Below are 26259 nucleotides of genomic sequence, written 5' to 3'. Positions count from 1 at the left end.
ATATTCAGTCATTCCTCATAAGCCCAAATAGCACATACAATTGCACAAGCAGTGTTTCTTTCAGATAGTGGATATGGCACAAACTTTGCTTACTTTAAAAATTGCTCTAATTTTATTATGTTCTATGGAAAAACGAAATGATGCAGTATGACTTCTATACTTTGCCAAAAAAAAGTAAATATTAGTCCAATTTTTCAGCCAAAGATAGCTTTAGAATGGTGTTCAAACAAGACTGAACAATATATGGAATAGCCAACAGGCTACTGTGACTTTGGAACACTGGCATAGTTAAAACATCCCCTTCATTAACATAAAGAACTGAACTTTGTTTATTATTTATAATCCCACAACCATTACACACTAGAAATATGCTCTTTTTGCTTGACTGGACTCAACACTTGCCCAAGACTACTGTTTAAGTATGCACAAGTAATACCCACTACCTTGATTTAATAGACTGTACTATTTATGTTAGCAGTTAAACATAATTTTGTGCCCACATGCCTTGCTACTAATAGAAATATTTTTCAATTGTACTTTAAATGTTTTAAAACTAGAATGTTACGAAAGAAATTTATACAAAATACTCTCCCAATACCATTTACCAAATACAAAACAAGATGACATCTATACACAAGGGTCTACAAAGAGATAATGTAATACTTCAAATATTCAGAAAACTGCATTCCCAATTATTCAAAAACATAATACACGTGTAATTTATTAACTGCACAGTAGCTTGCTGTTATTCAAAGGAAAACAGAAGTTTGTCACTATGCACAGCATCTGGAAACAATAACTGCTATAGCTGACCAGTGCTAGAAGCCTCATTCTTTCCTTGAGAGGAAACAGGATTCTACAGTAACTGTACCACTACTGAGGTGGAAAAAAAATGAAGTTGCTGGGAAAGACAGCAGGGTGGCCTACTTACACACATTGCAGAAGTAATTTAATTCCCATAGTAACAAAGTAAACTTTTTAGTGGTTGAGTTTCATATGATGCTCAAGACCAACCATAATGAACTGGTATACAATTAACTAGAAGATCATGCATGCTTCTGGCCAGAAAGTAACAGCAGATGAAAAGCACGGGAAAAGTGCACACACCATAGAAAAACAGATAACTATCCTGAAAAAAATACAGCCTTTTCCATCTGAGAGTTTTAATCTTATTAAAAAAAATCAAGTTGGAGGGCTTTAAAATTTGTTATTACTTTATTAAAGATCTACAAATAAAGTTCCTTTCCTCTGGAGAGTGATACTACAACTACAGCCCATAAATGCCGCTTAACAACAAAGAGTAAGTACAGCAGTTGCAGCTGGAACCAGTTCCACAGTAATCCCAGGATGAGTAAAACACCATTCCTTCCTCTGTGTTGGGGAAAGCAGGGAATGGGAAAAATCACACAGTCACATCATTCATTTAATCTGAAACCATATTCCCAAAGTGTCCCTGCTGAATCACTTCAAATCCCAAAGTCTAATTCCTGAAATTCAAACCTCTCTTCAAGAAGATACCCAGACTTGGCTTTCCGCCTGCTCTGATTGATGGGAGAGAAAATAGGGCCACAAAATTAACTATGTTGGGCTCTATAAACAAGGGGCAGCGACAGGACACTGCGTCTACTAAACAGTACCTTGGACATACTGAGCGAAAACCTACCATCCATTCCTACAAACATTGATTCTGCTAGACAGCATTAACATCTAAAGGTGTAGATAATCTCCACCTATGCGGCCATATCTAGAAAAGCAAATGGTGAAGAAGAAGTGATTTATTTCAATACTCCAGAATAATCTTAGGTACTTCACTATAAACTGTTATACTGTAATGGAACACAAATGGTAAAGCTTCATATGAAGAGATTTTAATAGTCAGTTAGCTTAATGGAACATATTTAAAGGAAAAGTGTCTGTGACAACATTTAAACTGTTTACCTCACTTTTTGAGAAGGTTAAACATGGAAAAATATCTTCCCGATAAATTTTGTCCAAGAAAGGACATGTTCTGTCCATCGTAGGCTCATCCTTCCAAGATCTGAATTCATTGTACAAAGATAGGTCAGCCTAAAACAAAGATTCACATATTTAGTGCTGTAATTATCACACCGGAGTTGATCATCTACAAATATCCACAGGTAAATAATGAGGCTGAAGACTGTCTCCTACCACACTGAAAGAATATTACTATGCCCCAGCTACAAACACCTCCTTAAATTCACTTTCCCTAAGTTATGTGACACCAACTTGACATGCTCAGACTGGCTTTGAGATTCTGTTGACACAGACTTCAGCGCCTTTTCCCTCCAATTGGTTGTCAGATCCCTTTTCTGTATTATAACAGGCTTACATTCCCAAAACCAAAACCTGAAGATATATGGAGAGATATAAACTGCAGGCCAAAGACAGGTCAGGAAGGTGAGGGGAATAAAACCCAAAGATGAGATGCAACAAATGGAAGAAATAGTCTTGTAGAAAAAGTGCCTCTAGAAATGGCAGGAAGTCATGCAGAATGAGGAAAAAAAAAAAAAAAACAAACTGCAGTCAAAGCACAGAAGACAAACAAAAAGATTACTAAAATGGAAAAATGAGAAGCAGATCTCAATGCTGTTCCCACTGTGAGCTTCTTTGCCACTCCACTCCAGAGTAAGAGAAACAGATAAAAGTGCAAAAAGGAGGAGTGAGGATGAAAAGCAGTATTTTAAGAGAATGTATTTTAAAGAAAACCTTAGACACCAACAACAAAAATTAATACTGCTTTTACAATATGCATCTTAAAAAGCAAATGTCATTTTGAAGTCTTATAATATTAAAAACAAATAATGTAGATGAGATAGTGAAAAAGGGAAAACAATGTAAGCTAAAAATCAATTTTGATTTTTAATTCATTTTAAAAGATCAGAACCAACCTCTTTTAGTCTTTTATTCTTTACCATATTCTTTATTCTTTCTTTATTCTTTCTCTGAACTCCCAGCACTTTACCATTCTTTTACACACGTTTCAGGGAGTACTTTTGTTTCTTTTTTTTCCTTGAAAAAATTCTACAAAAATTAGACTGCAGATTTGTTTTCCATTAGAGCTACTTGCCTTGCACTCAGGTACAATCAGGACCGACCATCTTAATTAAGCTTGTCCACAAACGTTCTGGTTGCTAGGCCACCAGCCTCATTCCATGAACGAAACTCAATAGGTGTAACTTGCTCCCTAAAGGAGCATTTCCCATACCTTAAAACCCACCTTAGGTTTGGTTTTAAAATGAGTACAATCAGGGGATATCAGAAGAAAAATGCTATTTTAGAATCGTACAGTATAAATCAAAAAGTTATAATGCATTTCTTAGCAACTACTGATTATTTTCTATATCTAACTCATTTTACCCAAACCTACAATTTATAAATAAGCTGCCTTGAAAAAATTGCTCAGTGAATATAGCTTCCTGCTCTTCCTTTCCAATCTACAGTTACATGTATATCTGCTCCCTACCTTTACTTGCACTTTCACTAAATCAAAATTTTGATTACCTGCAATCAAATACACAGCCAATTGTAACTACAATTTTTAAAATTTTCATGTTTTAATTTTACAATAAAAAACATTAAAGAAACGTTTCAGTTCTTTGAAAAATAAAAAAACACTGATGCATTTAGCATTTATACTGAGTAGACGTTACCTGCCTGCCTAAGATCCAAGCAGCTATTCAGCTTGCCTAAAACATGTTCAATAGCAAAAGCAGTAGACACATCTACGTATCCTTGAGGTTACTCCCAAATACTAGAGAGTAGTTGTCTGGGATGCTGGCACCCAGAGGTTAGTTTCCAGAGCTTTCTCATTAGAGGGAATCATTAATCGTTGTCCACCATTCATCTTCCCCCTGTCACCTGCGATTGTATAGATTGTTGCTCTACCTTCAGAGTGTCTCAATGTAAAGAGCCCTAGTCTCCCTACACAGAAAGGCTTCTATTGCTTAGATCACATCATACTTCTTTGTATTTTCATTATGTCCTTTCTGAGATGGAGGTATCATAGCTGTGTGCAGAAATTGATGTATAAACAGGGAGGTAAATGTATGCATCCGTGTAACACTTTTTGTTTGCCACTTGTTCCTTTCCTAACAAATCCTAAGCCTCTGTAGGTCTTTGATCATCACTGAACACTGATATGGTACCTTTAGAGAATTATCTACAAGTACACTGAATTTTTTTTTCCTGCATCACGTAGCTAATTCCAAGCCCACAACTGCACGTCTGCTATAGTTGCCTTTTTTTTTCTAGGTATATTACTTCTCATTTATTGATTTTGAAGTTCATCTGCTGTTCCACTACCCATTCACTGTCATGAGATAGACCCTTCTCACAGCTCTTTGGACACTTTCAGATACTACATTCTGAGGACCTGAGAACCAAGCTATTCCCTCAGTACTTCCCCATTCTCAACAGCATGAGCAGATAAAAACAGAGGCCTTCTGGGACTCCAGTGGTAACTCTTCTCTTCTTTAATAAATTATCATTGATTCTGTTCCCTCCCCCCAACTCCCTTTCACCCATTATTGATCTACAAAACAATGACTCCTCTTGTGACAGTTTTCTATGAAACGTTTATGAAAACTAATGAATTTCCAGTGGTGGACTTTGTTTAAAAAAAAAAATAAGCAACTAGAGCCTGCCGTCCAGTTACACTGTTGTCATACAGCACCTGCTGATGTGTGTAAAAACAGTCTTTCATTAACAAAAATCTCTCTTCAATAAACAGTATTGCAAGATTTAGTATATACTAGAGAAAAAAACACTGAGAAAAAACAATAAAACTTGCTTATTAGCAAAAAGAGGACGATCCTCACCTCTTTGCAGTCTTTTACAATTGGCTGCATCATGGTAAGGTCCTGATGACTGCCACCCATAGCACTACTTGTACTCTTGTTTCTTGCATGCCCTTTCTTAAAAGGAGTTTTGACACCAGACTGAAGCTCCTTAGTTGGAGATGTCGGTGAAGTAGACAGTACTAGCGTTTTCAATGCTGCTACTTCAGCCTGAAGGACATCAATCTTGAAAATAAAAATGGAAAGTCAAACAAAAATATCATATTAGCCTACAAACGTGTTAAATCATTTAACAATTTCCAATTACCTCTGTTCAAATCAAAATTCCATTTTCCAGCAGTACTAACACAGATCCCTATGCAACTGCGTATTTTAATAACACTGGCTTCTTGCACACCTTGCTAGCTATCTGATAAGATTCCGAAAAAGACTCTACATCTATCAGCGTTAGCTAAGAACAGGTCAAGGCAACACAGAACAACTCAGTATATATTTTAATAATGTATGCACATCTTTTTATCGTTCACACTATAGTTTTAGAAATATGTGAAAAGACAAAGCAAGCAAGTTGGAAAAAACTCACTTTTCCCTGTGCTTCTTTTAACTGTTTTTCTGCTGCAGCTTGTTTGACATTAGCTTCTTTAACCATTTTATGTGCTTCCTGTAAAAAAATGTTTAGCTGGTGTAAATGCTTCAATAAATTTACAAGATCAAGTTTAAAAAAATCCTGCCGTTATATCATACTTTTGCTTCACAAAGATTACTTGTAAAACTTGTAAGCTGTGCAACAATCTGCTGAAGTTAAATAGTTACATAGCAAAAATCTATTATTTGGATTCATCACTGCACCAGCAAGTTCCTTCTCCTTGATCTTGAGCCCAGATAGAGATATTCAGCAATTCCTCCCAGCCACAGCCACCGCCACCACCACCACCCTCCACCAGAAACAATACCTGTCATGAATACCAGGCTCTGGTCACATTTCAGGAGCTGACAACTGAAGTTCCTTGACCCCCAATAGAAAAATTTAACTGGTAGCAACAAAAGCAACACGGGCACAGTAGAACATTCAAAAGAACTTCTCCCTTCTAGCCAGAATAACCAGTTTTATTTTAATCAGCTGTAAACTTCTGCATGAAAAAACTCGTCAAACAACTGAAGTGTGAATTCTTACCATCAATTAAAAAAAGTAAAGTAAAAGCTTAAAAGTACTTTATGGGTTAATAAACATTTCTTAAGTAGAATAGAAAAGGCACTAAAACCCAATCCAAGTAAGTAAGCAAGGCTAAGCTAATAATGAACAAAGCATAAAAGGACTGGGATTTTTTTTAAACATCTTTTTACCTCAGACTTCTAAGCCTTTTGTCTGCATAATGTATTTGTTTAGGCTCTGATCCAGCAATTTATGCCTGTGATCAAATTTCTGTTCTTATTTGGCACTTACTGAAGGCAACAAGAACTGAAAGATCAGGGCCACTGACTAAATTACTTGGGATAGGATTCTTCTCATATCTGTAAAGCGCCTAGCACACATCTGGACGCTATATAAATAAAACAAAAACGTCATACATCATCACACCAGAACATCTGGCTCCCATTGTCATTCAACATAGCTGTATAATATGGGTTCATAAAATTCTCTTAGTGACAGACACATGCAGGAATGGGCACATACACATCTATACAATGTGTACAAATACATTTAACATCGACCATGCAGTTTCTGCTTAGGGATGCACCTTTAAAAGCAAAGCATGTTACCATGCTATTACAGTGTGATAATGGAATATATACATCCAGCTGTGCAAAACAAGTCTCGATCCTCCAGTGGGCTACCTGAATATAAACTCCAGCATATCCACCCATACACTCATGAAATTAATGGGATTCAGAACAGAACGTGAATCCAGGGGCTGTAGATCCAAGTGCAAAAATCCAGAAACCTTAACACTGTTTTATTAGAGACTCTTAGTGAAATCACAACACAAAAGAAAATTCAAGTGACATGCCCACAACAGCTGGGAGTTCTGAATAATTAAAACTCATTAAATAATCATTAATAATGTGTTATATTTCAACACAGCTTTAACAAACTGACACGTTTTAATTTTTCAACTGTCATTAACATAAAATTACATGGGTAATTACGTCTGTTCCTCTACAGTTAAAATGCCTGTCCATCACCTTCCTCCACCCAATCTAGACAAATATTTATGCTAAAAAGTAGCTTTCCGGCTTTTCATGTTTGCTCTACATGCGGAAGCTTCTTAAAACATTAAGTAACTTTGCCCTACTGGGATGATGAAATAAATTGCATTGCCAATCCACAGAGAAATCTGTTACTTCATTTTTGAACATGAATATTTTCCAGTTTTTATAGCACTTGTATACCATTACAACATCAACAATGTTGTTTCTAAAAACACATTTAACGTTTTTATCTCTATGTGTATGCTGAAAAACAATACTTACAATTTGGTAAACACAAAGTATCACTAGTTTATGAAACTTATTCCAACAAGTTTGCATATCATAATTTAGCTTCTAGGTATTCCATGGCAAAATGACAACCAATTCTGTTTCAAGTGTGGATTTAAGATTTTTTTTTCTGTTTAATGCAAGCTCACAATCTTTGTTGGCACCACTGCTCTTTTCTCAGATGAAAAGGTCCCACTTAAGGGTTCAGGGTTTCTCACTTTGCAACCAGGTTCCACCCTGGTGCATCACTCAGTTTTCTCTTCAAGTTTGTGGGAGTAACATGCTGCCAGACCCAAAATTCAAAAGCTGAAAGCATGGTTAAGTTATATACTGTGCTACCTCCATTGATCTGGAACTATGTTATTTTGCATGTAATCACCATGACAACCCCAAATTTAGCTCTTATCTAGATAGCCTTGTTGTCAGACAGAGAAGCTGTCTCAAAATAGTTATGCCAAAAAATAAGCCTAAACAGTTTTAAGCTTTCTGACACATTTGCCTTATTTTCTTCATTTTGTATCTAGGCAAATTGACAAGCTCAACACCTCTCATCTAAGTGAAAAGTCTACTGCTTACTCTTAAGACTCTACCAACACACCCAGGTCTTCAGAACACAAATCCCTTTATAAGCTTATTGCAGAAAAAGTCAGCATTAGATACACTGATTCTACATAAAACATCTGGCTCAGCTTCCTTTAAGTATATCACATCGAAGACTCCAACAAACCTCAAACAGACTAGCTGTAAGTTCTTCCAATTCCTGTCCAAGTTGATCTCGCACTTTAGAAAGCCTTTCACATTCTTCATCTTTTAACTTCAGCTCCTATGGAAAATTGAAAGTTATTTATTCTGACTTAGAGTAGTGATTTGGCCTTTTAAAGCTAATACTACAGAGAGGGGGGAAAAGAAAAAAAATATCAGAGGAACACAAAACCTTCACTAAACAAAGCCTTTCAAAATATTAGTCTTAAAACTAGAAGCAATTAAATTAACGACGTGCATACATAGCTATTTCTTCCTCTATACAGCAATCTACCAGGCCAATCTACAGTATCTCTAACCTAAACATCAGCATTTCCAAAATTCGGAGGTAAAAAAAACTTGTCTTCTCTTAAAAGTATAGAAGACCATTAAAAGTCCATTAAAATATAGATAAGATTAATCACTGGGACAGACAGAATACCAGTTCTGTTTACCCATTCCTTAACAGACACTTAAAAGTAATCCACAGGTATTTGGTTTTGTTGTTTAAAGAAAAAAGTTTTCAAAAATAGCTTTGCCTCAAGACAATCCCCAATTCTCTTACAATCTTAAAACATATCTTACTATAAATAGCATCTCGCCTGTAGGTCTCCTTATGACTAACATAATTACAAAATCATACTGTGATTTTATCTGTAACTCTTGTTTATGCAGAGATACATAAATCAAATGAAAATAGCTTATGAAATTTAAAATGTTATTTGTCTCTGATAGCACTAAAATATCACCTAAGCGAAGAAGGCACTTTTACAGTAAGACCTTAGTACAGATTTGGCAGTATATGGGATACACATGCCCAATCTTGTCTGTGTTTTCCCAAGTCTGAGGAAAAAGTGCAGTATTTTGGCAGAGGAGTACAAAAAGTTTGACTGGGAATTTGAAAGAAGAGTTCCTCTCCCCTTTCCCACCTATTAAATGCTGGAAACTCTAGCAAGAAAGAAAAGGACGGAGAGAAATAACAAGGGAAAGAAAAGCAGAAAGCAGACCATTCTGACCTTTCAAGTGTTTCTTTTATCCATAACTCCCCTCCCATCCACAACCCCATCTAGCTCTTCTCCATCTTCTTTTCTCCCTGCCAATCTAGCTCCTACGGCAGTATCACGCCTGGGAGGCAGGACCCAAGTCTGTCACTGACACGTTAAAGACTCCAAATACAACCTAACAACAGTTATGCTTCCAAAACCTCCAGAAACCAGCACAGAACAGACCTGCCTTCAGAAAACTCCAAGAGGCCAGTCCCTACAGAGTCATAAGGAGGCCAAAACGTCAGCTTCCGTACATTTCTAGGAGGTAATTAGTATTTCTCCCAAAGTCTTCATGGTTGAGTAATGCTGTACACAACAGTGTGGGAAACTACACCTCGCCTTGCAGCAGGCTCCCAATTTCTGCAGTGAACTGGCAGCAGGTTTTCCTCTAAGATGAAGGTCTTCTTGTCTGACTCCAACCCCTAAATTTGATGCCTTTTCAAGACCCACGTATTGGAAAATGCATTGTTTCTTTCTTCTTTTATTTGATTTTAACTTTGGACATTTTCATCAATTTTTAGTTTAGTTTAGTTGCTATTTTACTTTCCATACATAGCCCATTAATTACTTTGAAAGGTACCACTTAAATGTGGTGGGTTTTTTCCACAAACATGGTATTTTTCTGATAGTACTCAACTCCTACTTACTATGTACTACACTGTACACAATGACCTATTTGTAAGGAAAAAAAATAAGAAAATAAAAAGAAGGAAAATAGATACAGACAGATGGAAGGAAAAAGGAATACAGGAAACTAAAAGAGAAAAGATACTGAAAAAAGAAACAATCTAATTTTTGGTTGCTTTAACATATTTCCCATGTAAGGTATGGTTGTTAATAGGGAAATGAAAGATTTGATGCAAAATGCTTAAAGCTTAAGTTTTATATGTTCCTATAAATACAGCGCATACATCAATACTTTTTAATTCTTTGGTTTATTTCACTGATTTATAAGGAAAATGCTACACACATCTTAAATACGAAAGTGCTACGACACATCGTAAGAGGAGGTTGTATTAAGACTCAGGTCAAGAGCTATCAAACTCACAACAAAGGCAGAACCAACTCGGCTCACTTCTGGCCTATCGCCACCAACACACTATTCCAGGCAAGACTGTTGCAGCTTTGCCTGTAACTGGGAAGATTAGGGGGAGGCTTAGATTAAAATGTAGGCAGACGAGTAAAGCTACTTAATGAAAGCAAAAGGGAGCTGACAGCGTGCAGTCTGTTGCACACAGCTGCTTAGCTGCATTTGTCAAATATTGGGCAAATTTCCGTGACACGACTCCGAAGGAGCACAATATACCACGTTATTTTGTCATGTAAGTTTAATAGCTCCAGCTGATGGTTTTTATGCAGGAAAGAGATAAAGAATGCCCAAAGCAAAGGCTTATCAGTTATTAGAGCCACTTGTGCCTTAAAGCCATTACTGAACACTTTCCAGCCATACACAACAGAGAGGCAGAGAAGACAACCACGTGCACCAGATGAACCATCCCTGCTGCAGCCCTTCCCACATCACTGCTCTGACACAGCACATGAAGATCAGCTATTGTAAAGCGGAATGCACAGTTACTGAAGTAGGTGATAAAAATTTGAAACTTGCATGAAAAAGCTTTTTTTAAACATATATTCCTGTATCGAATGGTCATATTACTGCTTATTTCACCCTGACCTTCACGAACAGAGTATAGGGTGGGTCTTTAGAGAAAAACAGTGCAATAAGTAATGCAAACTACTGCTTCAAAATAATGTTTTAAATTCCAGAAAGAAAGTCATCCTGGATCTGGTTCAGGAATTTAAGCAAGTCATCACTGAATGCAAAAGACCAGAAAAGAACAAAAAATCTTCTAGAGATACCACCTAAAATCAGAACTGCGGAATACGGCTGAATTCTGAAGTTGGAAAAAAAAAAAATTGGCACCTTAATAGAATACATTTAAATTTGTCAGATTTTCATTCAGCACCCACATGAAACAAGCTACACAGAAATTTGTCTTTTGGAACCACATTTACAAGGGTTTTCAATGCGACTGAACTGTTGATGGATCTGAATTCAATAGACTATTGAATTATATGTCCTATGGTGTGGCTGAAGATGCTTCTGTTTTGCATGCATGTAGTCTTCTACTTGCCTGAAAAAAAATTTGATGCCTGCAACATACCACAACAGCATCAGGCAGCAGTGTGGAAACAAGTCCTTCGTCACTCAACGACAGCAACAAACTCCTACAACACCCTCAGAGAAACCATCTTTAACACTGACAAGCCAGTGGCCTTGCAATTCAACTGCTATTTGCTTTAGAAAAGTTTGGAAGCATACTCTTTGGTGGAGTTTGGGATGGTATGTTTTTCCGGAGCCTTCTCATTTTTATTCTTGATTAATTTATAAGCAAGTGACAGCAGAAATATACAAGTTCCAAATGTTCATATACTGCTCTGGGAATTCCTGGGCAGTTATTGTGAATATATTTTTTCATTAATCCACACAGTTTCTAAAAACACCATATTTTTCTATGAAAAAATACAGATTTAACCTACAGCAGTGTTAGCCTACTCAGAAACACTATGATGGTAACATCTGTTACACTGGATTCTTTGACAATACAGGCAGAACAATGGAAAAATCCACTTCAAACCCCTGAAGACATAAATAAAACTCATTAGTCCAGTTTGATCTTATGACGTGAAGAATGCTTAAAGAAACTGAAGCCTCTGAAATAAAATCCAAGTCTGAGTATCATGCTCCAAAAAAAAGCTGGTATTTACAATATCATGTTTTATACTGCTACTCCTTCACAAAAAACCACTGTATCGGTGTAAGAAAACCTCTCAGTTTCACTCTACTAGGGAAAAATCAATCATGCAAATTTCTATTACAAAAACCAAACTGGTTTAGTCACTGCCAATAAGCCTACAGATCTTAGTCTAAAGATAGTAGGAAGCATGGAATTCATTCTCAAACCGAGGATGGTATTTACTGTCATCATTTCTGGTGGACTGCTCTTTCCTCACCGGGAAAAGGGGCTACCCAGCAGTGTGAGCTGAAAATACAATGCACGCAGAGAAAACATATCAATACAGAAAATTAAGTTTCCCTCTGCAGTTACAGATGACATCATTATATTGACAGTCCGATTCATGACTGAGTAACTTCATGGTCGAGTCACACAAAAATTCAAGGAAAACACGACCATGAACTGCCACAGCTCAAACTGCACACAAGCTATCCAAAAATACATGCAGTATGGCAGTTACTCAGTATGAAAAACAAACAGAAAGTATCCCATTGCTAAGGCTCCACTAAACTTGCACATCAAGAAGTATCATACATCAAAATGGCATCATTGTTCTCTCCATGTTACCTAAATGTGGTTAATTACAGCCACAGTGTCACAGCTCAATCCAAAGATGGCTGAAAAAAATGTAAATGTACAGAGACATGAGGAGATAAGGTCCTGGGCACTGAATCACTCAGCCTTTTAACTCCTCCTCTATTTCCTTGATGCTGTTTTAAAAACAGGAATAAAACACGTGGAAAGGTTCAGAACATTTAAAGAAAGGGCTCTTCAGCTCCACTTTATGAAGTACAGCCAGAAAGTCTTCACTGAAAAAAAAATGGCCTGAATGGACTCAGAGTAAAAAATATCAAGTTTTAATTTTTAAGGCAGCATTTTGAGGCAAAAGTATGTCCAACCTTACACACTGTGTTACTATAGAGTGTTGCCCTACTGTTATTTCCAGCCCAACCTCTCTCACAATCTTATATGATTTGTGACTGCAACTTACCTAGATTGAAGCAGAAAATACATTTCCTCCCATCATGAAACAAATTGTCGGAAGATTTTTTCTTCCAACAGTTTTGCCAGCAATGCTGTTCATTTTGAGAAGTAAATTCCTCAGACTGAATAAATACAAGGCATATATAGAAGTGGAGAAAACACCTTTATCCTATTCCTGAATAATTTCAAGAACCATATTTAGATGTCCAAAAACTACATGTCGTATATATCACAGAATCACAGAATCATCGAGGTTGGAAGAGACCTCCAAGATCACCTAGTCCAACCTCTGACCTAACACCAACAAGTCCTCCACTAAACCATATCACTAAGCTCTACATCTAAACGTCTTTTAAAGACCTCCAGGGATGGTGACTCAGCCACTTCCCTGGGCAGCCCATTCCAATGCCTAACAACCCTTTTGGTAAAGAAGTTCTTCCTAATATCCAACCTAAACCTCCCCTGGCGCAACTTTAGCCCAGCGTTCCCTAATATAAAAAAAACTGAGAGCATATGAAGAAAAAAGTTGTATTCGAAGCATGAAAAGAATTTAAGTAATGGATCCCTAAGCCTCAAAATTCCTATTTCCATTCTCGTTACCCCTCCAATCACAACTGCAACAAATTCAAATCAACCTGCCTTTAACACATATCACAATTGCATACACAGTTCAGGTAAGAAATTTGGAACAAATGAAAAAGGCAAGACAGCAAATTTGTATCTACTCTGTTCACTCCTGGGGAGTCCGTAAGTTTTCCAGGCTGAAGGAGTTCATAAAATTCAAGTGCGAACTGCAATTCTCTTTTTTCTCACTGTTCCTGACAAAGCTCATAAACTGAGGGAACAATAGAGACTTAAAGAGAATTTTAAATCATCATGTAAAAAACAACAAGCTGCACATAAGCACCACCTGTTAATTATATCCCTGCAGATTTTTAAACAGCACTCAGTGACAAGAGTGAATGTAGCTGGATATATATTCAAAGACTGCACGACACTAAATACTGCAGAGTGGGCACAACCCTATATGAACAGTCATAACTTTTGGGAAAAAGCAGTTGGAGATTAATTAGGGATACAAAAAAATTAGTCCCTATACAGGAAGCAGAAGAAATACTGTGAAAGGAACAGGGTTTATCACTGTGCACTTTGTAAAGACTCCTGCATTACTGAGTAATTCTGAACCAGTGCAAGCTTAGGAAGACAAGCAGACAGAAGTTATTCACCTGGTGTAGCACTGGTAAGAATCAACCTAATGTGCTGAGAATTATTAACAAGGACTTTGACATCAACATTCTCAAGTTAGAGCTGAATCAAGTTTTTAAGAACATCAGAAATGTCTGAAAATACTTAACATGCATTTTGTATGCCTTAACAGCTTTAATGCTATTTCTTTTAAAACTACCTTAAGATATAGCTGAGCTAGACATAAAACCCATGCAGCTTTACACTGGATTAACATTTTCAGATAATTCAAAGGTTACAGTAACAGATCCAAGTTACAGATTTTAAGCATGTTAGCTATATTTCTGTAAGTTGCCAGGAGGTGGAAAAGCTCAAACTAAAGTTTAAACTTTAGAAGATCTTACTTTCTAAGGTTCCAAGTTTAACTGCTAGGTTTATATATATTCACATCCAAGGTCCTCAACGTTAGCTCAGGTTAATGTTTCCTTTCTGTGGTCAAATGCTAAGCACACGAACACCTCAGCAAAGGAAGCAACTACTCAGTGACAAAACAGCCAACAGAAGAAGTGATATCAAAATCCATATTTAAGATTCACAATGACAAGGGCAAACGCAGCTATGACAGAAATGATTACTACATTCAACAGAAAGGCAACGAGCACAGAGGAAAACAAGTTCAAACACAAGATCAGATGGGCTTAAATCTAAACAAGAGTGGAATCATGTAGAGGAGAGGAAACGGCACAAGTACAAACAGCACAAAATCTACTGGAAAGTTTAAGCACAGAAAGATGTTAGAATGATAAACAATGGCTTTGCATTTATATAGCACCATCCATCCAAACAAGACAAAGCGCTTTACAAATATTAACGAATTGAGCCAGTGTCCTCAAAGGCATCCATATTCAATTTGAAGTGTGGTGTAACGGTACTCTAAAGAACTTCAGTGACATCTTTATTGCTTCTTTCCTATACGGGCATTTGTTTATGATACATGGCAAGTACCCACGTTCTAAAATGTTTCTAAATTGACACAAGCTACACTTTTATACCATAGGAGAAAAAAAGACTCAAGAGGTATATAATCAGCATTATAAAAACTTAGAATGTAACAAAGGGATGACAGAAAATTACTCTTATTCTCAAATGCCAGAATGAAGGAATGGCCTACATTTCATAGAAAAATAACGTTTAACCAGAAGCTGCAGCATTAGAAAGAATTATTCTTTGATAGTGTTTTAAGACATTAGCACTGCAGCCATTCAGAATAACTTTACTTAAAATAAATACATTGTAATAATTCTATTGTAAATGAGTAGGCCGGAACTGCCACCTATCATTCTGTCACATCAGAATCATAGTGAAGAGAGAAAAAGCAGGAGACAAGACAACAAGCCTTACCCTCTGAGCTTTTGCAAGTTCTTCTTTCAATCTTTCATAGCCCTTTTCTCTTACTTCCAGTACAGATGGGCTCCGTAAGTGAGATAAACTGTCTGTACTCAACCCAAAAATATCTTCATTTCCTTCAGCAACATCTGCTACTGTAGCACCCTGCAAAAACTCTCTCTCTGCATTATTGCTCTCCTTTCTGGAATTATTGTGATTGAATGACCCACCCTGGGGTCCAGAGGTAGAACAAAGTACTGTGTCGGTAACATTGATGCTGTAAAGAGAGTGAGAGGGTTTTTTTATTCATATTATATATTAAGAATAAATATTTCAGAAATAGCAGTAGTAGTGCTGAATGTACTGTTATGGACACTATTTAATATTACATGCTATATTCAAATTCTATCGTTAGTAAAGCAAATAGTTTGTAAGCAAAAAAAAATGCCAGTAAAGAGATGCACAAACCTTACCTGACACCTGATATTTCTCCACAATTCAGTTGTCTGGGAGACGAATAAACAGGTTGTGTTGGAAGGTCAGAAACATTTAATGCATTGGGTTGGATTGGCGCGGAGGACACAACAGAAGGATGTGGTCGGTAAATAACACTGGGTGAGGTAGTTTGTTCCTGAGTGCCTGGCTCATTTACTCCAAGAAGATCTGGTGTAGTAGGCGAAGCGAGGTTCACTTCATGAAAGCCTTCCAAGGAGTCACTGGCCATAATAAAAGCCTCATCATATGAAACCCTGAACAAAATAATCACATCATCAGCATGCAAACAGGAAACGTTTGGTTATATCTTTATATAACTGCATATAGAGTTACAAGCATTTGAAATTTAAAAAAATAGACAAATATGGTCAGAATACTTCATGATTTAACAGAAGCTGCGAACAAATTTTGCACAAGTATCAACTTCAACCACCAAAGATTTTTTTTTTCCCCCGCATATTGGACTGTTGAGTTCAGAAGCTCTAACAGCAGTCTCAACATCTAAACCAAATGATGAAATCAAGAACACGCACTATCATAAAACAAAGTCATCATTAATATAGTCTAGAACTGTTTTGTATCAAAACACAAACGTTTTACATTCAAGAGTAGGAGACCTGTGAGGCAGAAAAAAAAAATTAAACCTAAAGCTTCCACTTTTAATCTCAATGAAACAAATAATCTGGAGACAGAAATCAGTGTACCTTTAAATAAATGAGAGTCCATAACAGTTTTGGTTAATTTATGTCTAACCTTGTAACAGTTCATTGAAGTGACAGAACTGGTCGATAAGACTTCTTATGAAGCATGATGATGTGTATTTAATACATCACATAATTAAGTGAAGATTGTGTATTTAATAAGTATCATACCAGAAATGAATTAATTCCATATAATATATGTGAAAGCGTACGATGAATTGGCAACGTGGGCAATTTAACTCATTATCTTTTCATTTTAATTCATGCTTTTTACAAGATCAACACGGTAGAACAAGAATTATACAAACAATAGAGAAGCTCTGATTTTCTCCACGACTTATCAGATCATAAAATCTTTGCATGATTCAAAACTATAAACTGGTAGTAGTATGAAGAAATTTGTGAAGGAATCACTTAGCAATGATTACTCACTGCAAAAGAACATTTTCCATAGTTTATAAATGAAGACAAGGTTAAGGTTTCACAGAGGTACCTTACATGGAAAAGAACAGCAGCATCTGACAGAATCCGTGGCGTCTTATAAAGAAAATTTGCTTTGCTCTTTCTGTTGAAAAGAGCAGGTAAAGAGAAGATCTAGAAAGATGATAGATCCTAACCACAAAAGATGCCATCTACTTACTGTCATATGAACGTCCAGCTCATTATTTCATAAAACACCCAGGAAAATGTCAGGAATGGAATCCTCAAGAGTGTACACACACGAACGTTTTAGTTACATCAGTGCTTTCTGGTCACCTTAAACCTCAAAGAACACCGTCCAAAACTGTTTTGTGCCTCAGGTATTGTACTGAGCACTTACACATCCATGCTAAACAAGTTGCTTTGGAGTTTGCATATTTGGAGCAAAAGGTAGAAAATAATTTGTTCAGACAGCAAGTTACCTACAGTGTTGCTGCTCTTTGTTAATTGCTCCCCAAAAAAAACAACAACCACTAAGAAACTGCCCAAACTTAAAGCACAAAGAGGACCTTACATAAACACAAAGGGACACCTACATGCTTTAAAATTCTATGCAGAAGTCTGTTTTGATCAACAGCTGTGCGTCATTTACAAAGAAAACTGTCAAAAATTTGTACTTTGGAGTTTTTCTATCATAATACAAAGAGCTAAGTTTTGAGTTTCATTTAAGTAAGTTTGACAAATATTCTTGGTCACTTTCCCTATAGTTCTTCTTAGCTATTACAAACATTTTAATTATATGCTCTATGTGATGAGAAAACCTGTTGAGCCAACAAATTAAAACCAAGGCACTGCCAAAGCTACAGGACATTTCCTCAAGGTTAAACATCCAAAAATGTGTTCAATCTACAGTAGAACTACCGCATGTCAGCATTTAGCATTTAATAAGCTAAATAAGTTAAATAAGCCGTTTGAAGCAAACGCTGTGCAGCAAGCACACCAAGTAAACAGCAGGCCTGAACGTGTGTCGTTCCTTATCCTTGTGATAACTTACACAAACCCAGCTACATTATAAAGTGCACAAAGTCATGCTGGCTCACACAGAAACAAAAAAAAAAAATATATATATATAAGCCTGCTTATTACCTTCCAGACATTCAAATCCATTTCCAGCTCTCCTCCCAGACTATCACATCATCTACAAGTAGTGTGTTTATCCAAAATATCTATCCTACCTACATGCCCCTGCTGCTATGAATCCTAGGTCTTTTCCTCCTAAACTGCCTGCACCCTGCAGTGATCTTAATGGGCAACACTAAAAAAAAAAAAAAAAGGAATTTTATTTACAAGACTATCACTCTGCTTGTCCATTAAGTATCAATCTCAGCTTAAACAGACTAGACAGATTTATGAGTAAGTAAAGCCACTCGTACCTTCTCAGTTATTAAAAAGCAAGTTCTTTCTCATACAGCAAGTAAAAAAGTTCCACAAGTAACTGACAGAGCTGAAAATAAAGCCCTTCAGCTAAACTCTTTCCATAGCCTGTCAAATGGGCACTCACAGGCGTACCATCTGTGTAAAACACTTCCCATTCACAACTTTTTTCCTCCCTAGCGTTACTTCTCACTTTGCAGTGAGCAGGCAGAAGCCTGGTTCGGGTGGTTTGCCCAGTGAAGAAGCCTACACTGAATATCTCCGTTTTGAGACTGGCCAACACCAGAACGTTGTTACCAAACACCTGCTGAACACACGTTATGCTTTAATGAAACCAGACGTACATGCAAAAAGCTAGGCAGTCCTAAAAAAAAAAAAAAAAAAAAGTTATATTTTGGGAAAGAGCTCTTAAAAGTAATGGTTAAAAAAAAAAACATACTAAATTTCAGTGTTATTAAATCTTATAGGTTTAAGGCTTGGTGGGGTGTTCAGATCATCGACTAGCAACAGCCTTGCTGTGGGAGAACATGAAGCTTTTTCTTTTTTTTTTTTTTTTTTTTGCAATTTGGATGCCATGCAAAATTCAACTACTGTAATAAACTAGTGTGAAACAACAGCGTAAGCTAATTTCCTTATACCTTTATCTGGAAATAAAGCCAATTTGGTGTAAGTTGTCATTTCATTACATCGCCGCCGCCCCACTTGCACTGCTGATTATCCACATAACTTCCTGAGGAAACTGCACAAACCTGACATTTATCTAAGATTAATTTAAAGTGTACTACAGCAGAAATGAGTTGCACAACAGTTTAATATGCCTCTATAGTTTCTAACAAGAAACAAGAACTGTGAACATTTTATACAGTCAAATTAAAACACTTCATCTAGTTTTCATGTTGTTACTTTAAGAAGGGTTCAGCTACTGCCTGAATGGGAGCAGCCAATAACCAAACGTTCACAACCTCCCTGGAAAGCAGCAACTTACCATGGATTGTTTTCTGTTGAAAAAGCAAAAATATTGCTTGAGACTGCCTACTACAAATCAAGTTTGTCTTTCACAAGCTGTTCAAAGTTGTCATCTTCAGCCTGTTGTTATTTAAAAGCAATTTCCTAACTGCTACAGCCCATTTAACAGCAACATTTCACACATGGAAAGCATCATTTTTAGCTTTGATGACGAGCACCATCACAACACAACTGTTACCTGCTCAAGGAGGAGGACACAAGGAAAAAGAAGTTACTACTTCTGAACGTTTTGATGACACGCAAATTCTAGTCAGCAGTTACCAAAAAATAGGTATATTACCTAGAGTGTTTTAATCTTCACACAGAAGGCTTTTCAAAACAGAATGAAGTCTCAAAGGCGTCATTTATGGGACTCTAAAGCTCACTTCTACTAATACAGGAGGGGGCAGTAGCAGCATGGGGAGCGGGCCAGGAGAGGGGATTTTTTGGACCAGTTCCTCAGAAGGACTGAGGCACCATAAGGCCTGCATTCTTCTCAGTGGGTTTAAAAAAAAATCAAGTTTGAAATACTTGGCATTTATAGTCTGGAACATAATATGTTTCAAGTCCCAGAGAACTCAGCAGGGAATTACGGTGGCGGACTAATAAATACCTTTTCAAGAAGCAGTCCAGTTAAGTACTGCAACTCCATACCAACACCTACCAGACGCAAGCAGGCAGTTTAAAAACTAAAATTGTTTGTAAGGCTTATGTGGATGTTAATTTAAGGTTCAAAACACCAATTAAACTACAGCTATGCCATGTGAGACATACATTAGATGTTAGCCCTGGATATAGACTTCTGGTGGATTTTTTTTTTTTTTTTTTTTTTTACAGGACTAAACTGTGTTTCATATATAAGTTTAGCCACAAAATTCATACAAGTTCAAACACTGTTGTTGCTGCGAGCTCATTGCACATACACAATTCAAGATTTGGCACAGGAATTCCCTTAAAGGGGAAAAAATTCCCACCCTTAAAAGTATGACAGAACTTTTTACCTAAGGAGTCCAAATGTGCAACAAGTTATTTTGAGGGCAGCAAAACACAAGAGAAAATAGAGTGTTCAACTGCTCCAGTGCTTAAATGCAACTTTTATTTGTGAGTGACCCTACACAACATATTTACCAATCAATAGCAAAAGAAACAGGTAGGCAAATCTATGGAATTTAAGAATTAGCAAAAAGAAACACTTGGTTCATATACGCATGATTTTTTTTTTTTTTAAGTATTATCTAATTATGATAATATTTTTCTATTGCATCCCCCCTAGTTTTGTCATATAATGCTATGTGGGTGTTTTTCCTTTCTTTACCCTGTTAACCATCCAAGCGCTATTTCACACTGTTTTAAAGAAACATGTAAGACTGTTTGATAGCACGGCTTCATAAAGTTAAAAGAATTTGTGTTTTGCTGAAGCGATGATTAAAAAAAGCTTATTTGAAAACTGTTATGGGGATATCTTCAATTAGAAAAACAAAACAGGTGCAGACAGCAAGCTGCACCTCTTACAGGAAGAAACGAGCAGCACACGATTCAAAGATCTATATTCACAAAGTGCTTATGAAACCTATAAATAAACACGGCTTAGAGTCTGCTAGATAGCACACCTCTTATTTGAGGGAAAAATCGGTGCTTTGAGAGGTGGAATACCTCAAGATTTATTGTGAGCAAACGTTCAAAGAATGCTGTTCAGCTCACAAAGTATCCAAACCGAGGAATTCAGCTGCAGATACTGTCCTCTTTCCAGGCACTGTCCTTAAGGCAGGGAGCACTGTTCTGCCTTACCTTGGGAAGAACTTCACGGTGCCTCCTCAGGCTGACGCCTGCTCACTCCGAGCGCGGCGGCAGCGTAATTCCTGCTGAGACTTGGCCTGAAGACCCTCTCATTTTCAGCTAACACTTAAAATATTTAATTAGTGAGCTTAAGTAAAAGCGACCGCAGTTTTCATGGTGCGCAAAGCTTCCTAAACGTGCGTGCAGGTAAGTTTAAAGGAATGTTACCTCTGAAGAAATGGCTAGGACACTATTAAAGAGTCTGATACAACTTCTGGTCGATTTATAGTAGTATTTTAAATGCCATGTTAGAAAAGGGATTTAAAAAAAAAACGATCAAAATACACGGTAATTTTCCGGGAAAAGCTGTAAGCTGATGGGGAACAGCGAGGGAGCGGTTGACCTGGCATCCGAGCGAGTGTTCACCCCGTGCCGGTGGCGGATCTGGGGGCTGCCTCCCCCCGGGCTGCAACGGGACCCGCCAGCTGCCGGCGCTTGTTATTTATTAAAAAGGGGACCGCGGAGGGTGAATTATTTATCCTCCTTCCCCACCAGGTAACATTAACCAGGCGAGGCAGAACCGCGGCAGGCCCGGCTTTAACCCGCCCCGCGCCGAGCCGTAACACAAACGCCGCCGAAAAACCGCTGCAGCTGCGGGTCTCGCCCCGCGTTTCGCCCCGAGCGGCCGGCACACGCTCCCGGGCCACCTCACCTCCCACCTGCCTCGCAAGGGGACCGGGGCAGCACGGCGGGGCTCGGCGCCCCACGCCGCGGTTCCCCCCGCCTCCCACCGCCCCAAGGGCGCCGACGGTTCAACGAAGCCCCCGAGACCCGCAGGCGGCACCGGGACCGGCACCGGAGCCGCCGCCGCCGCGTACCTGCGCCGAGCCAGCCCCAGCGGCCGCCGCCGCCCCGCGTCCCCGCAGCCGGCCGGGGGGCGGTTCGCTGGGCGGCCGCCGCGCATGCGAACCGCCGCCGCCCCGCCCGCATGGCGGCTGAGGCGGGAGTGTGGGGAGAGAGGGGAGAGGGTGGGGGGCACCGCCGCCATGGGGGGGTGGTGGTGTGGGGGAGGCTGTGGCGGGCTGAGCGGCCTCCTGTCGGCGGCAGCCCGCTAGGAAGCGCTCGGAGGTGACCTCCGTAGAATCATAAAGGTTGGAAAAGACTTCCAAGATCATCTGGTCCAACCATCGTCCTACCACCAATGTCACCCACTAAACCATGTCCCTAAGCACCACGTCCAACCTTGCCTTGAGCACACCCAGGGAAGGTGACTCCACCACTTCCCTGGGCAACCCGTTCCAATGCCTGACTGCTCTTTCTGAGAAGAAATGTCTCCTCATTTCCAACCTAAACTTCCCTATCTTCTCACCCCTCGTAGCCAGGCTACGAGGCAAGGCAAGGACCATGGCTGAGGGAAGGAGGTGGTGTGGCATGGTAGGACAAGTTGGGTTGGTCAGTGGCAGTGCCAGAGCCATGGGCCAGTCAGCCATGGGCCACAAAGTGACGTTGGCTGGTCGTTTTAGGCCAGCCATGGCGGGTGGCGGAGGCTGGCGTTTGAACAACTGGTTTCAGGTGGTGTGCTTCTTGAGAAGACAGAGTGTGGACAGACAGACTGCAGACAGACTCATAACTTCAGGAGAGATCCATCGACACTTTGTGCCTCTGCGCATGGTCTGGAAGAGAGGGTTGCAGCACCACTTATGTTCGAGGGCACACAAGGACAGGGCTATTAAAGTCTGTTACTATGAAAAACACAAGGAAATTGATAATCCTGGGGTTAGTTATATACAGTAACAAAGACACTTCGTTACGCAATTAAAAATGAGAAAATGAAATGTGTACCACATCATTATGCAGTGGTTTTTCATTCATGGGGCATGCACTGCCCCAAATTGGGTCCGGAGCCCGTCTAATGCATGTAATGAAGATTGAACTATAACTTGTATGCACAAGACTTGTGAAATAAGGTCACGTATACAGCTAAAACAGAGCTCACATGCTAAAAAGATTTGTTTTTCCAGCTCTAGTAGTTTGTCCGATAAAGAGAGATTACTACTTCTAATCTTGGTTTACCTATGTCCTTAGCCTTCGTTAGAGCCACCTTGATACAACCACAATAGATCAAGCAATTTTCCATCTTTTCAGAGGTTAACATGCACTCTTCACTTTTTTTTTTTTTTTAACCTTTGAAGTTCTGGTCTGCATTGTTTTGTGTTTTATATGTCTTTAGAAACAATAGGCAAAATGTTGGAAGGCTGCCATAACCAGGGCTCCGTTTTACCACCGGTCCAGTGTGATCGCCAAGAAGCGTACTTCCAATGACAGCCGCATTGGCTGAACCCTGCACTTTGGTGAGGAACTTTAGCAAAAAAAAAAAATGATGTAAACAAGATCTTGTCCCATTCATCAGTTAAGGAATCTAGGCCACGTTCCAGTCAATAATTGAAATGTTAATTATCTTGACAGCTTTCCACTGAATGTGAAAGAATCCCGTTTGACCAGTCCTGCAGGACATTGCCACAGACAAATAATGTCCTCTGTGACACATTAACCATAGCATCTGCCAAGCAAGAGCTTCATCAAGGGCAAAATAATATGACAAAGAGGATGTCAAAAGACAAACATCAATGCCATTCATCATAAAGTAAATATATTACCTATAAATGGTAATATATTCTCAACTTTTTTCAGCCTGTGAATCTACATAGACTACAGTTGGGATCAGACAGCAAAAATGGCTGCAGAGAATCATCATCCATAGCGTTTCTGGAAGTAATTGGAAAACCGAGAAACTAAGTGGTGCAAAAAGTAGAGTATTCAAATAGCAGTGTAACTTGAAGTTTGTTGCAAGCCTCATAGAACGGAAGTGTTCAGTTTGAAGAGCTTTGACCTTTAAAATTATTTAATTCCCTAGTATCGCTATGCAATAGAACCATGCAGTGCTATCAGAATACGGGTTTGCCAAATTAGAAGATGTGTCAGGAAGCTCATTAAAAACATGATTGCAAAGAAGACATGACAAGTGGAATCAGAGGTTGAAAACAATGTATTAAGACATAGTAAACTGACAAGAGTCTATAATTAGGATCTGTAATCCTATAGTTCTTAATCCTGTACATGACTGTACTTGGCATGACAATCTGCTGTCTTAACCAGATTAGACATCTTGCATTTCAAGAAATAAAAGGAATACAGTTTCAAAGACATTTGACTGTGCTAAAATTAATCACCAACAGATTTATTTTGTCTCAATATTCCTGTATTTTGCTGTATATAATACTTTAAGAAGTCAGACAGCAATGATCTACAGAAAATATAATTTACATGGTTAAAATCCAAAAGTCGAAATAATTTGGATTAAATTCAGAGACATAAAAAGGGCAAGTAAATGTTTATTTTAAAGAGTGCTTTTATTCAACCCTTGGCTGTTTCCTGAGGTGTACTTCAGTGTCAGAGTGGGGTTATTCCTCCAGGCACCATGAGCTGGGAGCCACAGGCAACCCCACCAGCGAGGGCACAGTCCAGAGCTGGTGACAGCAACAGGCTTTGTGACTATGAAAGGTGAGATATAAAATCAGGTCCAGGATTCATCTAAGAAATCTTGTCAATAAGAGCAAGAGACAGGACTAGAGACAAAGGCACCTATAGCACAGGTCTGAAGTTCATCCAAGGAGGTAACAACCAAGAGAAGCTCACCTAAGACAAGGCACAAACAAGTCCTGGTGGCCTGGGAATTTAAATAGAGCCCTGGAGCCCCTTCCCACTATGGGAAGAACTTGCCTGGCTGGGGGCCCCAGCTGAGGCTGACAAGGGCAATTAAGCCCCATTAGTGCCCTTAGGGCACTGGCAATCAGAAAAACTGGAAGTCATAGTAGAAACACAAGCACACATCTCTCTTGTTCTAAATGAGCAGAGTCACTCCTGCCAGTAGAAAGCGATGGGTATGTAGTTCACAGTTTTGGTGGGATAGCATATGCCGTGGATGGTGTCTCTGATTAAATAGATGCAGTCTGACAGGACCATTGAACAAAACCACACAATATGTATTATCTGGAGGATGGACTTTGCTGAAACTCTGTTTTTTATAAAGGCCACTAGTATTTGCTGCTTCCATCGTATCTATTCACTCGGCTTGTTAAATCAATTCATGTGTCCCTTATGGACTCCTCAGTGTGGTTAAATGCCCCAAATCAGAAATCCCCATTCTCCAGCTAGGTAGAAAGCCAGATAGATATCTTGGCAGTGTCAGACTTGGCCACAACAATCTACGTACTAATGAGTGATGGTCTCATCAGTGTAGCTTCTGTCCAGTCACCCTTGAGCAAAATGTGGCAAACATCATTGCAAATAGTTCCCTCACTGCTCAGAGTCCCCCTAACTATGGCACCTTTGTCTGTCCAAGTCTTCTACTGCATTTAAACCATCAGTTTGACAGTGTCTTCATATGTATCTGTGTATTTCACTAGTGGTTACAACCCACTGTACCTTAAGAAATCTATTTCAGGGAAGAAAAAGCAGAAGAGACAAAGGTGTTTCACAGAAGCCAGGCCCAGGACATCACAGTCTTCTCTGCTGAAAGCAAGAATTCCTGCAGGACTTTAAAGAAACCAAGAACAGCAGGTTTTTTTTGGTCTGATTTGAATAGATTTAAAATTTGTTGCATATATGCACAAACACAAATGCCAGCTAATCAAATCTTTTCTCCTAAAGGTTAGGAGGAAAAAAGAAGGGAGATGGTTCTTCTCTTAACAGATGTTTGAGTGTCTGGTATGGAAGGATGTCTCAAAAATTTCACAGGTAATTAAAACAGATGAACTTTGAAATCTTGTTTTTACTTGCCTGTGGTATTTTTTGCTGGTTTCTTTTATTGGTTTTTAATATTGAATAACCTGTAATTATTTCTTCCATCTCAAAGAAGATGTTATAAAACAATAAACTCAAGCAAACCAAAGGATGAATATACTCATAGAAGTCCCACATATGTTGCAACCCC

At 38.6% G+C, this 26259-nt stretch overlaps 1 protein-coding gene across 2 annotated transcripts in view; it reads right to left on the bottom strand.

Moving 5' to 3' along the window:
* Positions 1-22224, bottom strand: part of RAB3IP (RAB3A interacting protein) — a 29652-nt gene extending 7428 nt beyond the window's left edge. The window contains exons 1-7 of one of the 2 annotated variants that reach the window (XM_035544245.2): positions 22145-22224; positions 15909-16184; positions 15451-15712; positions 8023-8118; positions 5401-5478; positions 4839-5042; positions 1939-2067 (exon numbers count right to left, since the gene is read on the bottom strand). In XM_035544245.2, coding sequence (XP_035400138.1) covers positions 1939-2067; positions 4839-5042; positions 5401-5478; positions 8023-8118; positions 15451-15712; positions 15909-16159 — 1020 coding nt within the window. In that variant the 5' untranslated portion in view covers positions 16160-16184; positions 22145-22224. The remainder of the gene's footprint in view (positions 1-1938; positions 2068-4838; positions 5043-5400; positions 5479-8022; positions 8119-15450; positions 15713-15908; positions 16185-22144) is intronic. The other variant, XM_050708051.1, reaches the window with a different exon arrangement.
* Positions 22225-26259: the final 4035 nt, after the last annotated feature.

Source organism: Cygnus atratus, chromosome 1 (genome assembly GCF_013377495.2).
Source record: "Cygnus atratus isolate AKBS03 ecotype Queensland, Australia chromosome 1, CAtr_DNAZoo_HiC_assembly, whole genome shotgun sequence".
Lineage (NCBI taxonomy): Eukaryota > Metazoa > Chordata > Aves > Anseriformes > Anatidae > Cygnus > Cygnus atratus.
This window is presented reverse-complemented; position numbering and strand designations above follow the sequence as displayed.